Source organism: Aquila chrysaetos, chromosome 12, assembly GCF_900496995.4.
Source record: "Aquila chrysaetos chrysaetos chromosome 12, bAquChr1.4, whole genome shotgun sequence".
In the NCBI taxonomy this organism is placed as follows: domain Eukaryota; kingdom Metazoa; phylum Chordata; class Aves; order Accipitriformes; family Accipitridae; genus Aquila; species Aquila chrysaetos.
The window spans coordinates 25006383-25020636 of record NC_044015.1 but is presented as its reverse complement, the minus strand read 5'-3'; the positions used below and the strand labels follow the sequence as shown (position 1 = coordinate 25020636).

Here is a 14254-nt window from a genome sequence, read left to right as displayed (position 1 = left end):
ATGTGCAGTCTTAGTGAAACAGGTTAATTATTGGTTTACATAAAATCAGTTAAAGTGTATATTAATTGTAGTGATTTCAAACACATACACAAAGAAATCCAGTGTTAAAGCTGAAACTGTTTTTAGTCCCCTTTCCCTTGTGTGCTGCCCTATTGCATATGTAGTCTAATCTGATCTAATGAGTGCTGGAAATTTTCAGCCAACTGATGAGAGTTTCTTTTCTTGAAATAGTAGTAATTTAAAAAATTTTTTTAATTTTGTGTGGTTTTTTTCATTTTTAAAAGTTTGTGTAAGTGCCCTGAAGGAAAGTGGGAGCCCCACTGGGGAGTCCCAGTTTATATGTAGAGTCAGGCTTCCATTCCCCAGCTTGTAACAGGATGGGCACTTGAATTTGTGAGGTTGAGGGGTATTTCACTCCACAGAATGTCATACCAGATGATTTTTACAGCACTAAACCAAGTGATCCTTCGCATGTTTCCAGGGTTGGTAGTAAGGCACTAAATTAAATTTAAATCCTGAGATTAGTAATGGGAATTGCCTCTGTGGGTGGGTGGCTGTTTTTTGTTTTCAAATTGCTTTAAAAAAAAAAATAAAAAAAATCTTTTGGATGGGAGTTTTTCTCTTGTCTGGGTTAGAGTAATTTTTGAAACTCTTTGCTACAAAATGAAAAACCTTGGGGTAATCAGGAATGAAGTGTAAGCTGTTAGTTGGTGGAAGTGTTTTCAGTACTCAGTGACACTTCTAGAGCCACAGAGCTTTTTGCAAGTTTTGTGCTTTTTTGGGGTTTTGGTTTTTGATTGTTTTTTTTTTTCTTTCTGCTGTGTGTTCCTTTCTGTTGCTGTTTGGATGGAGGCAGATTTCATGGAGGCTGACCTCTCTCCTAAGGTTGAACTGCAAAAGAAAACTAAGTGATCCTCTTTTTCCTGCTCTAAAACTACTCACTGAATAATAGTCTTAATTGTTTCCCTTTGTCCATAAGCTTTTAAAGCAGACATAGGAAAGGCAAACATAAGTATGCTTATGCAAAAAGTCAATGTCCTTAGAAGTCTTTAATGTTGCAAAACTAATTTCTAGTCATTTATTTGTTTGCACTCTTACTTACATGCCAGGTGGTAATTTAATGAAGTTCTTTGAAGGTTTGTTTGGGTTTTTGTTGTGTGGTGGTTTCTGTCCCACCCCCCCCCCCCCCCCCCCAGCTGGCTCTTCCTTCACAGGTTTATTTCTTCAGCTGAAAATCTTTGGAACATTTTTCTGTGAAATCAAGCGAAGTCTAGTGGGGAAAAAATAATAAAGTTGTGGAATTTCAGGTTGGGTACCATACCTTAATGGAACACTGCCTTGTCTCCTTTATGAGAACCTTTGCTTTTGGTGTTGGAAACTGCCTTCTCAGCAGAAGAGAATGGCTTTAGATAGTTTCTTATGTAAAAAGATAGTAGCAATGATGCTCTAAAACCATGCAGAGTTTTAAATAACGTGTTTTTCCGCGTGCACCCCCAGTACCCTTTCCCTGTCACTTACTTGAAGAGGCCTTTAATAACTAGGCATAACAGGGTAAGGTTTGCTTTAACTCTAAATTTCCTTACTTTTATGAGTGTAATCTAGAGTGTAACTCCTTAACTATTAAGTTTGCGTTGTTGGAAGCAAATGTTTAAATTGGTTGTCTTCAGAGGAAGAAAACAAAGCAAAACTTCTCTGGCATTTAAATAAGCCATTGAACCACTTAGGTATAGGGTCTTTCTCTGCATTTTGAGGTGTTTGTGGAGGAGACAGGGAAAACAGATACTTTTAGTAGTTGTTTGTTGGTTTGAGGGGTTTTTTTTGTTGGTTTTTTGTTGTTGTTTTTTTGAATGTAGCATTTTAAAATCCTTCTATTATATGTTAAGATGGCAAAGGAGAAGTTAAAAGTGAGGAAGAAGAAAAGCGGCGAATTGAGGCCAGAAGAGAGAAGCAAAGGCGCAGAAGGGAAAAAAACAGTGAAAAATACGGTGATGGATACAGGTTTGTGCTGTAACTTCTGTCTTGTGTGCAGTGTTTTTCTTCCCCTTTATTCTTCTGTAAGAATATGTCATCTTTCCTGAAAGCCCCTTTGGACTGATTTTAGGAAAATAAAATGCAATGAAGAAATGAGGAAAAAAAACCCTTCCCCTGCCACCCCCAACCCCTCCACCCCCGAAACAAAACCAAAAAACTAACCCAAACAAATGAAAAAAAATCAAACCAAAACCCAGTCCCCAAATCCTGTGGCTTAGAAGACTGGATGTTTCACTGGGCCTCTGCTGTATCAGAAAAGACACAATTTCCTAACCTCTTCTCCCCCACAAATGCATCAGTGCACCCTTGAGAAGCAGCTTAGAATGGTACTGCTTTTGAAGTATATATTTCAGTTAAATATATATTCATGGTGATGTAATAAGCTGTTAGAAATTGACTTTATTCTGGTTTTATATGTATAGCGAGCTGTTTTGTAGCAAAAATAAGTAGATAGTTCTGTAGCTTTTCCTGGTCCTGCCACAGCCAAGTGGGCTAATGGCCAGCACTGTACAAAACTGTTCTATGTCGGTGCAGTATATGATCATAGCATTAGTGCCTTTTCCTCATTGTACTGAGGCGGCTGTATTTTCTTACAAAGACTATATAGTTTTTGTATGGAAAATGAGCTTTAAAAGAATTCTTTTGACTATTTGTAGTTAGGAAATCATGGACTGGCTTGACTATGAGAAGTACTACAAAAGGTGACACAAACTAGAGAGCTGTGATAGGTATACTCACAGAATAATGTGACTTTTAGATGGCTAGCTTCTGATTTCAGCAGTTTTTATCTTCTGCGTAGATAATTCATTACTCTCAGACTGGCCTGATTTATATTTGGTTTTTGTAGCAGTTACCCATCATAATGGTGTAATAGTGGATTTTTTTTTTTTCTTTTTTCTTCTTCACTTAGGCTTCTTTAAAGAACACTTTTCCCATTCTTTTCTGGTTAGGTTTGTCAGGTCCTCATAGTTTTGAGGAGAGAGGGAAGAATGTTTCTTTAATAGAAGTATTATTTAATGTATTTCTCTTGATAGAATGGCATTTACTTGCTCATTTTGCAAATTTCGAACATTCGAAGAAAAAGAAATTGAGTCACATCTGGAGAGTGCAGCTCACCAGGAAACATTGGATCATATCCAGAAGCAAACCAAATTTGACAAAGTAGTGATGGAATTTCTTCATGTAAGACAACTGTTTTTGATCTATATAATACTTTTACATTAGAATGTAGTTAAAATTTACCATTTATCTTCAAAATATGCTTAATTTATCATTGTTATTCCTTTTGCAGAGGACTTTTGGGACAGCATGTATTTCTAAAAGTTGAAGCAAATTCAGAGTCTGTTACAATTAAAAGTAGTGCCTTAAGAAGTAACAGCAATTAATTGCTATTTGTTACAGAGCTATTCTGAGTAATATTTTAAGTATAGGTTCCTATTGGACTATAAACAATTGTACATCAGGTGTCTTACAATATTTTTTTTCTGATTTTCTTTAGGAGTGTATGGTGAATAAATTCAAGAAGACAGCTATGCGTAAGCAACAGACAAGTAACCAAACGGAAAATGCTCAAGCTGCTGAAAAAGATATAATGGAAGGTGAGTAATGCTTTTTATGGGAAAGTGCATAGTGTGGAGCTCTGCTTGTCCTTTTCTCCTTTCATTCTTCTTTGAATTTGATAAAGTGTTTGGATTAAAATAATTAGTTTTCACACCTTTTCTGTACCTGGTTGGGATTCCTTGCTTCATGTCTCATATAATGTGGAATGTAAGCACAGTGGGAGATAGCAAACCTTATTTATATTTGCTATTCAGGTAGCCTTCTCGGAAAGTAAGATAACATTGTGCTAGGTACCTGACAAACAGAATTACGTGGGCTTTGCCACAGTCTTTTTCATTATAATCTATGAGAAGAGGCAACAGGTGGGTGCAGATAGATTGAAAGAGAGCGTGTAATAAAGCAGTAAGGTGATAGTGGTCAAATATGATGGCAAGGATCTGGATAATGTAAGTGGGATAGTTGCTGTGGTTTTGAGGGACACTGACAAAAGGAGGAGTTTGAGCACTTTCTTGGCTGCCCAAGATGCATCTTGGCCTGAATTTTTTTCCCCTTGGCTGCCCTACAGGCAGTTTTCTAGAGCATTTTTTGTGTCCCTGCCTTGCTGTGCTGTATCCTTCCACTTTATCCTTTGGCTGAGGGATTTCCAAAGATGTGCTACAGCCAGAGGGGACATCTTTTGAGTACCTTTACTTTAGGCAATAGCTGTATTTGAATATTACCTTAATTTGTATTTAAATGCTAAAAGCTGCTTAAAAACAGATACAGCCAACATCTTAACAATCTCCCAAGTTCTTTTTGTGTACTTTCTTTAAGTACCGGAGGGCCTGTTTGCCTTGAAGATCAGAGTGTTTTGTTGGCAAACTAATATTTAAAATTGCAAGAGTAATTGGATTCATGTGCTGCTTCCTGGTAATGAGGGGAGGCAAGGAAATAAGTTGGTTGTTCTTATGAGGGGTAAAGTAAATCCAACTGCTTTGGTGAAGCTTTGTTTGTTTCTTGTATTAAAATGTGTATTATTAAGGATATTAGTTATTGCTGATTTTAAGTAGATGGCATTTTTATACATTAAATAGTTCAGTTTGATTGTTGTATCATTTTTATTTCCCTCTATTTAGGCAGGTAGTTGTTCATATGTCATAACCTCAGACAGCAAACATAATTGCCTGGGTCTCATACATAGTCTGTTGAGAGAAGGAGTTGAAGTATCCAAGTGAAAAACTTCCTTCTTCAACACTGCCTTCAGAGAGCCTAATTTTGGTGCCTGAATTTGGGTGACTATTCCCCTGTGGTTCAGTTTGACGTGTTTAACAACTGAGAGTTGTAATTTTCTGGTATAAAACACCAATCCCCTGTTCCACTTCCTTAGAATAACACATTTTGTGTTCGTGATTTGTTGCATCTTCTTTGGCAGGGGTTACTGCTGATGACCATATGATGAAAGTTGAGACTGTTCACTGCAGTGCTTGCAGTGTGTACGTTCCTGCATTGCACAGTTCTGTTCAGCAGCACTTAAAATCTCCTGATCACACAAAAGGAAAACAAGTAAGATATGACATATTGCTAAAAAAAAAAAAAAAGCAAGTATAATCTAATAGTATGTGAGAAGTGTTATGGTACTTGGTGCAAGTAATTTCTAAGTTCTTGTTGGTATTGCTTGTTCTTTTAGAAAGCTAGAATGTCCTTGTTACGCCTTGTAAACATAATGTCTCATTAAGGAGCCAGTGCTTAAGCACCCCCAATTAATGAAATGTTGGTGTGCTTAATAGCTGACAGTAGGAAGTCCTGAGGAGGTTACTAGGAATGACTTCTTTATTTTATGGGAATTTTTTTTTTAGTGCCATTAAGTGTTGGAAAGATTTTGTTACTCAGATTGCAAAATGTAATACATATGTTTCCAGCAAGGTAACAAACCTTGTGTCTTTTTTTTGCTTGGCTATTATCTTCTTAATTTGAAGAAAAGTGAGAGCAGTTTAGAATTAGCAGTAGTATGGTGTTGGTCCCTGTTACAATTTGTAGTGATACACTTTTAAGGCTGGTAGAAGGGTTGAAAGAGTAGAGTGAGTGTCAAAAATCACAGTTGTCATAGTAAGCAAGATTGCCAAAGTAACGTTTTGTTTATATATGAGCTTCTGCGATTATGGAATATCATAGAATCAGAGAATGGTTTGGGTTGGAAGGGTCCTTTAAAGATCATCTAGTCCAACCCCCCTGCAGTGAGCAGGGACGTCTTCAACAATATGTTAGGCTGTGATGGAAAAGCGTGCATGTTATCTGTAGACGAGATCAGGTAACTGTGGTTGTAGACAGGTGTGTGGTTGTAGTTCATTATGTAAGCAAGACGTGAATATATCTTTTGATCAAGCTAAAGCAACAAACTACAAACACTACGAAACTTAATTGAGCTTATTATGTGGTTTGGTCTTAAACGCTAAGAATGAGCATTTCATGCTGCAATACATTCATTATTTTCCTTACAGAAACTGACCATGAATTCAAATCTGTGTGACAATTGTAACAGGTGTATGATAATTATTCACTGTAAAATTTGTTCCTAGGCCTACAGAGAACAAATAAAAAGGGAGAGCGTTCTTACTGCCACCAGTATCTTGAATAATCCTATAGTCAAGGCACGATACGAGCTGTATGTGAAGGTAAGATGCAAATGGAAAAAATGTCATCTGTAATGTTTGCTATACCACTATTTCCTCCATGCTGATGGAGTTCAACCTCAGTGCTCTGTCTTCTGTTTCTGCCTTCTAGGTAGCTCACAGATTGAATATACTTTTAATGTATTTTGCCAGTCTCAGATAACTTCTGCAGAAAAAATTACCACCTTCAAATTTACCAGCTTTTGGTTCTGGTTTACCATTTATATGTATATCTAACAAAAAATTGGCTAGATGCTCTTACAAAAAAAAATCAAGCTTTAGGAAAGCATCAGCAGTGTCTTTAACTCCATACATAATACTATAGAGCACAAAATACTTTACAAGTGAGTCAGTCTTTATGTTTAGAAGCAAAGGCTCCAGCGTGTGGCTTTGTACTAAAGTATAGTGCACACACTATTCAGCTACTTTTTATTCCATAGAATTTCTAGGATTCATGGCAGCATACAAAAAATGAAAGCTTATAATAGTAGTTGTTGTGATCAGAGAATTTAAAAGGCATGGCAACCTATGTTATAGATACGTGGCCTGAGAAACATACGTGAATTCATTTTAGCAAAATGTGGGTTTTTTTCCTTCTGGGCCAACAAAGTGACTTTTTCTGTAGTACTGTTGTTAGCTATTTCTGGTAGTTACTTTTAATCGTTTTATAATTTTGCCTGTGCCCAAATAATAGACTCTTTCAGACAAGGCAATGCTGTGTTGCAGAAATATGGCAAGGTATGAACCAGTGCAGAAATTAATTGTCAAATTGTCAAATTAGTCAAATGATTTAAAATGTCAAATTAGTCATGTCCTGCAAAATTACGTATGGTTGGGTGCATGAATCAGTTTGACAACTGTTCTATATCTGTTAAGAAAAGGTAGCAAATGACCAGATACCACAGCCTGGAAGAGCTGCATGTATTTGCAGCCATCTCTTCTGGTGTTCCTTATGGCCTGGTATGCATTTGCATTGTCCCGTACAGCCCCCTAGTGGGGGACTGGTAAAAGGGTGAATGGAAATTTGCCATTCATCAGTTGGAAAACTGACGAAGATAAAATTTGCAAGATTGTCTTCACAAGGAGAGCACTGACATTTTCAGAATGCCTAGCACTGGTATTTCCTGGGAGGGACTGAACTTAACATAGAGCAACACCTGCTCAGTGAGATGTATCTATCTGGCTTCTGGTTATGCAAATCCCTCTCATCTTTATCCAAATGCATGATCAACTGCAGACTGAAGGAGTCCAGTTTTATTATACAGCATATGATGAATCGGAGCATGTGATGCATGCATTTGGTGCCTGTGGTCTTCCAGGAGAGTAGGAAATCCTTGTTATGGCTGAAAATAGCTTGCTTTGAGATGAAGGGCAGATAGGCTTGGGGAAACACCCCTCCCCACCCCCAACCAAAAAACCCCAAAACCTCAAACAAAAAAAACCAAACCCACCACCAAAAAAACCGACCAAACAAAAAAAAACCCTAAACCCAACATTGTTTTGGAAAGCGTCTATCATGCATATGCAGCATGGAAGGAGGAAGTTCAGAGCAGGGAAGACCTGTGAGGCTGTTGCATAGATTTGTACCAAGTTGCAAAGGCAGGTTGTCAACATCGCAAATGCCTTTGACAGAAGGAGAACAAAATTGCAGGTCAGCAACTCCTGATTTTTATGCATCCCTATTGATACAATTTGACATGAGCAAAAAAGAGAAAAGATTTTTTTTTTTTTTCTTTTCTATTACATTGCTGGATTTCTCTGTGCATATTGGGGAGTTTGTTCTTTTAATGTGTGGCTTAGAAGACATGCATATCCCAAATAAAGTTGAATTAGGGAAAGCTCTTTTTCTGTTGAGGCCAGTACTGCCTTCTAGAACCACACCCTGCTGAGAGTAGTAGTCATCCATCCTTTTACCACAACCAGTGTTTGGGACCCACCTTCCCCTATTGTGGTTTTGTGTGAAAAAATTCTGTTTAAGTCACTTCGATTGCCCCATAGAGCTACTGAGTAACTGCTTGGAGGATGACAATTTAATGTAGTATAAGTTGATTGGCTGGGTGACAGCTGGCACCGGGTGATCAATTTTGAGGATATTTGCTGTGTGTTGCATTGTATAAGACTTTTGAAGGTTGAAGGCTCTGGCTAATGTTTGACTGAAAATGAGGGAGTGGATCATGACTTCTGGTCTGGAGTGAGCTAATTGGCAAGCAGTAACAACTGTTGTCTTACCTGGGACACCTTCGCAACTTCCTTTGAGTAAAATGCCATTCTAGCTGTGACTTATTCCTCTACCCAAGGCTTAATGAAAAATATCTTTTGCCCTTTGATTTAATCTTCTCTCCAACTAGAGACTGCTCCACAGGTTATTTGCTGTATGTGCAAAAGGAAAGAAAGCAAATAGATGCATCCATTTTAAACAAACTTACAGTTTCAAATGTGTCATTCTACAAACACTCGACTTCCGTTTTTCTTTTAACTACATGTTTCTAGTTTGTGCTGTGAAAAGGAAAGCAGAAAGAAGATTTTTTTTTTTGGCTGTAAATGTTTTCAAATATTTTCATATTTAACCATTTAATTATGAAGTCAGTTTTAGATTTTCAAATTTCACTGCAAAATCTTCTTTTTAAGAAATAAATGCGAACTTGGTAATATTTACCTGTACATGCATACTTGAACTTGAATCTTTCAGCTATATTTCAGCTATTCTATAAGCTTGGACATGTCAGCTGCAGCAAAGGTGTAAAGGTTAAATCACCCCTTGTAATTTTCACTAAGTTAAGCTATTTTTTTTTATTTTGAATTTTTTTTTTAACATGGTAAAGGTACCTCTGGTGTCTGCTGAAAATGGAAGGATCTATATGGAGTTAGCCTAAGATAATCCCTCATGTGGTGTGTGTGTGTGTGTGTGTGGTTTTTGTTTGTTTCAAGCCATTTGCAATTAATGTCCCAGCTCCATGGAAGACAGCTTCAGTAAATTAGATGATGTGGCTTTAGAAGAGATCCTGGTGTTTTATAAAGGCTCTGATCTTTGTTATGCTTCTGGTCAATGACTAGAGTTACAAATGGAAAGGAAAAAACGAACTTCCAGATAGGGCTTGGCAGTGGTTGTTAGTGCCACAGCCGATGATGAGAGCAACAAGAATCATAATGGTGGAGAACAGCGTTTGTTAAAGGTGGCCTTCTTAACTTACTAATTCAGCTTCCTTGAATCTATTAGTATTGGAATAACTCTGTCATGTGTTCCATTCTTCCAGTCTTCTGCTAGACCCCACTGCTAGGACTATTATTTTCTGTATCATGTCTTCTGTCATGAAATGCTGCTTCTGTTCCCTGTACTGCTGCTGCTTTGGAGCTGGTGTCTGCATTGTTGGAAATTTTTCCATTCAGTTTCCAGAAAACTACTGTACCAGAACTGAGGTTTCCAGCTGTTGAGACTTGCATGTGACCTTTATGATCCTAATGGTGCTGGTGGCCATCTTTTACAGTACCTTATTCCATGATTTTTTTTCAATTCCTATATTTGAAAATCCAATTCAGTGTTTAAAGTAATAGCATATTGTTTGTATCCTGTCCTGTGCATGCAGGGAAGCTTTCCTCTTAATCTCTTGTTTGATATCTTCATCATAGATGTTTTAATCAAAGTACCTTGAAAGGATTGTTTCTTACCTTGGTCATTCTTTTAAAGAGCCTTCTGTTTCCCCAGTCTTGGTCTTGTGTGGTGCCCTTTTATGCTTCCAATGTATTCTTTGTATGCTTTTTCAGCGTTCTTAATTTCTCCTTATTCTCCTATATCCATATTGTAAAGAGGGGGGGAAGGGGGAAAATCCACCACAACCCACCTGCTGGCTACTCTGAAACAATCATCTTAGAAGTTTTATGAACCTGTAGCAAGTCCCTTTATAATGAGGAAAAAAACCCCATCTTGTTTCTCAGGCAAAAAGTTATCACTTGATGAAGTAATGACTATCTCTAATTTTGGACCATTTGGAACTTCCTAGATAGAATGATGTCTATGATTAAAAGCTGCTTGGATGTTGCTGAAGAGAAACATCATAGAGGTTGACATTTTCTACCACTATATCCTGGGACTTTGATCATTTGTATTAGTGAAGGCATTCTAAAGTTTACCAGTTAGGTAGGCAGACTTTGCTATCTTTTTGGGTCAAGTTTGAGAGACCTGTTATAAATAGATGTAGAGAGTGGTTTCGGGGGACATTTGAATCTTGAAGCTTTGGTTGTAAATGCCAGTTCACAGTCTTAAGCTTTCTCTGCAATTTAAATATTCTAGGGACAAGGAACCCAAAGAATGCATCTCTTGGGAATAAACTACTTATCTGCTTGTGTTTTTATGCTCTGTAGGCATTATAAAGTCTTTCTGCAGGAGTTCAGTGGTGTGCCTTTGTTCTTGTTTTCTGTTTTTTGTTTTGTTTTGTTTTTTTAAAGCCATCTGGGAAGATGGGACCGGTGTGGCTGTCAAAATTAACTAGTGTCAAAATTGGCTCTGCATGGTGTGCTGGATGCCTCTGATGCTACATCACTGGAAAAGAGCGCAGTCTTTAGGATTTTCCCCTTGAGGGCAGTAACTTTTTCCTTAGTTTGAGAACTTGAAAAATGCATTTTTCTCTGAAAAAGCAGTTGGGGAAAGCAACTTAATTTTTTTGTTTGTTTGTTTTTGTTATTATTGTATAGAGATCTGTTCAGCCAGAAGTAGTGTGCTGAATCCAGTTTTGCTAGGTTAGCCAGAAGCAACATACTGTCTCCACAGGAATGAAGTGTAACAATTTTCTGTAGCTTGTCCCCAGGAGTCAGGGACAGTCAGTAGTTGTCTGCAGGAGTGTGAAGTGTCCTTTTAGAAGTTCATTCTTTAGCTACAATTCATTTTTATGCCTAGCCTAGACATGAGAGGATTCTAATCTTTTCTTTTGTACCAGACCTATAAAAGGGCTTCTGATATCCTTGTGAATCACTTACAGAGAAAGGCCACCTTTTGTTTTCTTTTGCTGGGAAACAATGCTCTCTATTAGGCCATATGAAATTCTTAATATATAGCTGTCTTCCCTCTGTAATGTCTGCTGATGAGCATGTATTTGAAACTAACCAGGTGGAGTATTTTTAACTCAGTAATTAGCTTATTTCTGCCTGTCTTTGGAAATCCTTGTTCCTGTACACAAATGTGATTGAAAATATTTGGCTGAACCTAAGGAAAATGGCACTAGAAGCTTTGCAGCCAGGAGATCTTTTGGACTTCTATTAAAAAGGAAAGTAGATAAGTACAATTTTGGGGAGTTGCACTAATCCTTACTGAATTAAGGTTTGGATGCTCAGTCTTTTTATTTCTCAATGCTTTCCGTTGATGTTGGAATTGAATTGGTTTGGGCACTTGCTTTTCCATACAACTTTTCATGAAACGGTTTACTGAGCTGATAAATATTCTTAGTATTTCAAAGTTGGACAGTGTTATCTATTCAGTGAAATACTCCTTGGTGTTCTGTAGCCCTGTGGTGCTTGACAATAGTGGATCATCTAGAAGTGGCATGTGTTTTAACTGGGATGTGGGGTTTTCTTGTTTTCATAGGGCTCAGATAAGTTAAGATACAAGCTTTATATGTATGTGACCCTTACCTATGAGAATCTACTTCTAAAAAAGCCAAACTTAGTATCTTAAAGAAGTTTAAATACTGCCTTATTCATGGGATTTTATGTGGCAACTATGTCTTTGATTAGGCTATAGGTTGATTGGGCTCAACAGACATTACCATCTGAGTGCTATAGGCTGGCCATTACAAAGTGTGTGCATAAAATTATTCTGGGACTTGGAATAACATGGTCTCAAAGAATTCTGCTTTCAGATTTAAGCAGTAACCCAAGGAATTTATGTTTTTTCTTGATTTTTAGAATAACAAGCCAAGTTTTTGTTTAGTGGCATTTGCTAAATGTTTTTATAGCTTTTTAATTTTTCAGTGATTTGTAGGCCACCTGGAAGACCCTACTTGAAAAATGTAACTGAAGTAAAAATATTTAAGCAAAAAAGGACAAGGGGCCTAGTACTCAAATTTTTTTTTTTTTTTTTTTTTTTTTTTTGATCATCTTGTAAATAATGTCCTTGAAATCCCAATCTTAGTGTAGTTAGTGACTGGTGTCATATGTTCAGATCAGACTTGCTCTGTGAGATGTTTGAACATGAAAGAAGCTTCAGCGAAGAAACTCCTAATACTTCATGTTGTTGTTCTATATTGTTTATTGATTATTCATAGTTCTTAAATACCTGAAACAAGTGAAAGCTGAGGTATGTCTTGTACTGAATTATTGTATGAAATAGAGAAAATGTGAAATTAGAATGCCAACATATTTAAAATACTGTCTGAGAAATCTGCTTGATAATTTTTCTAGATAAGCAATGGAACGAATTTCAGGCTAATCAATGTAATTTATTATTCTAGATTTCTTTTTAATTTACTGAAGAGTTTGCCTTTTTGATAGAATTATTCGGAGTGAATAAAGACTAAATAAGGAAAAGTAGAGCAAAACTCGTGTTCAGATTTGGTTTTAATTGGGGAGAAAAAGGAAGCAGCAGTAGTTCTTTATAAAAACATGTCGAAACTTAACCACGTAATTTTAATTTACTGAATGTTGAAGTTAAACTGAAGTTTGTGTGTACCATAATTTGGCTTTTTCTCAATGCCATTTCTACTTTCATTAAAACAGTTTATTGGGATCCCAATTTACGGTGTGCATAAAAATGAGTTGTTGCTAATTTTAAATCAAATCTGTTTTGATTTTCTTGCTAAAAAACCCCCAACTATTAAAAAGCTGTATAGAATACCATAGCATTTCTTAGTGGCTGCCCTTTTCATTCACTGAAATGATGACTATTATTTTATTTTATGTTTGAAATAAATATCAAAGTGTTTGTCTTCAATCTTCTGTTTCAGGGTGAAAATCCTTTTGAAATTAATGATCAGGCTCAGGAGCAGCAGACAGAAGAAGAGGACAAAGCTGATGAGCCCGTTGAGGGTGAGGAAGAAGAGGAAGAAGAAGAGGAAGAAGAAACTGAAGAACAAACTGACTTCACTTTAGACCACACTGAAGATAACTAAGTGCAAGAAAATGAAAATATATTGGGGGGGGGGGCAAAACAGCTTTTTATTTCTGCTCTAAAGTGGCTAAGACTTTTTAATAGTCTCAAATGAAGTTGAAGATTCCCCACCATATGCATGCATTCCATTACGTGGAGAACTTGTTTATATAATTCCTCTGTGTTTCTGATTCTGTTTAAAATGAAATTAAGATTATTTTAGTTGAGCTTTTTATAGAAAACTGACTGTTAAAGCTGATTAAGACATTGTGTTGTATATTTTTTTAAGCATCCTATTTTTTGGTGTGTGTATTGAAAGTTGGATATAATAATAATTTTTGGTCTAATCAGTTGAAAAGGCGGGTCTGTGGGGTAAATATATCAAAAGCTGTATGGCATAAGCTTATCATATTTACCTCTTAGTAAAGAATGAGTAACTTCAAAAATTGTGCTGTTGAGTGTGGCTGTTTTGGGGACTGCATTGCACTCTGTATAATAGAGTATATGTTATAATATGCCTTGTAGCTTTTTGTGATAAGATGTACCAGTTTGTAGCAATAAAACACTTAAGAAATGTTACTGTTTAAAGTCTCTGTAGTTAAGTATTTCAAGTATTTCCCCATGCTGACTACCAAATTGGTTTCACATCAAATCTTGACTGATATCATGATTGAAATTATTTAAAATTCGTAGTTGCATCTTAGTGACGCATGTTATTTATTGCTGATTTTTGATGTATTCAGACTCTACCTACCAGGACAGATAAGTGCTTTAGCCTTCATAGTGTGCCTTGGGGAAGCAAGCTTTCAGTATATTTACATGCTGTGCACTGTTGTCTATCTTAGAAATTATATATAAATACACTTGGTGTTTTTCCACAGTTCCTTGTAATCTAGCTTTTAACTAATGAGAACTGAAAATGTCTTATTTAACTATTTCT

General features: G+C 36.6%; 1 protein-coding gene across 2 annotated transcripts in view; it reads left to right on the top strand.

The window, feature by feature from the left end:
• ZNF326 (zinc finger protein 326) overlaps positions 1 to 13893 on the top strand; it is a 29835-nt gene extending 15942 nt beyond the window's left edge. For both annotated transcript variants that reach the window (XM_030033845.2, XM_030033846.2), the window contains 6 exons: positions 1884 to 1998; positions 3066 to 3213; positions 3530 to 3629; positions 5003 to 5133; positions 6147 to 6242; positions 13172 to 13893. In XM_030033845.2, coding sequence (XP_029889705.1) covers positions 1884 to 1998; positions 3066 to 3213; positions 3530 to 3629; positions 5003 to 5133; positions 6147 to 6242; positions 13172 to 13336 — 755 coding nt within the window. In that variant the 3' untranslated portion in view covers positions 13337 to 13893. The remainder of the gene's footprint in view (positions 1 to 1883; positions 1999 to 3065; positions 3214 to 3529; positions 3630 to 5002; positions 5134 to 6146; positions 6243 to 13171) is intronic.
• The last annotated feature ends 361 nt before the right edge of the window (positions 13894 to 14254 follow it).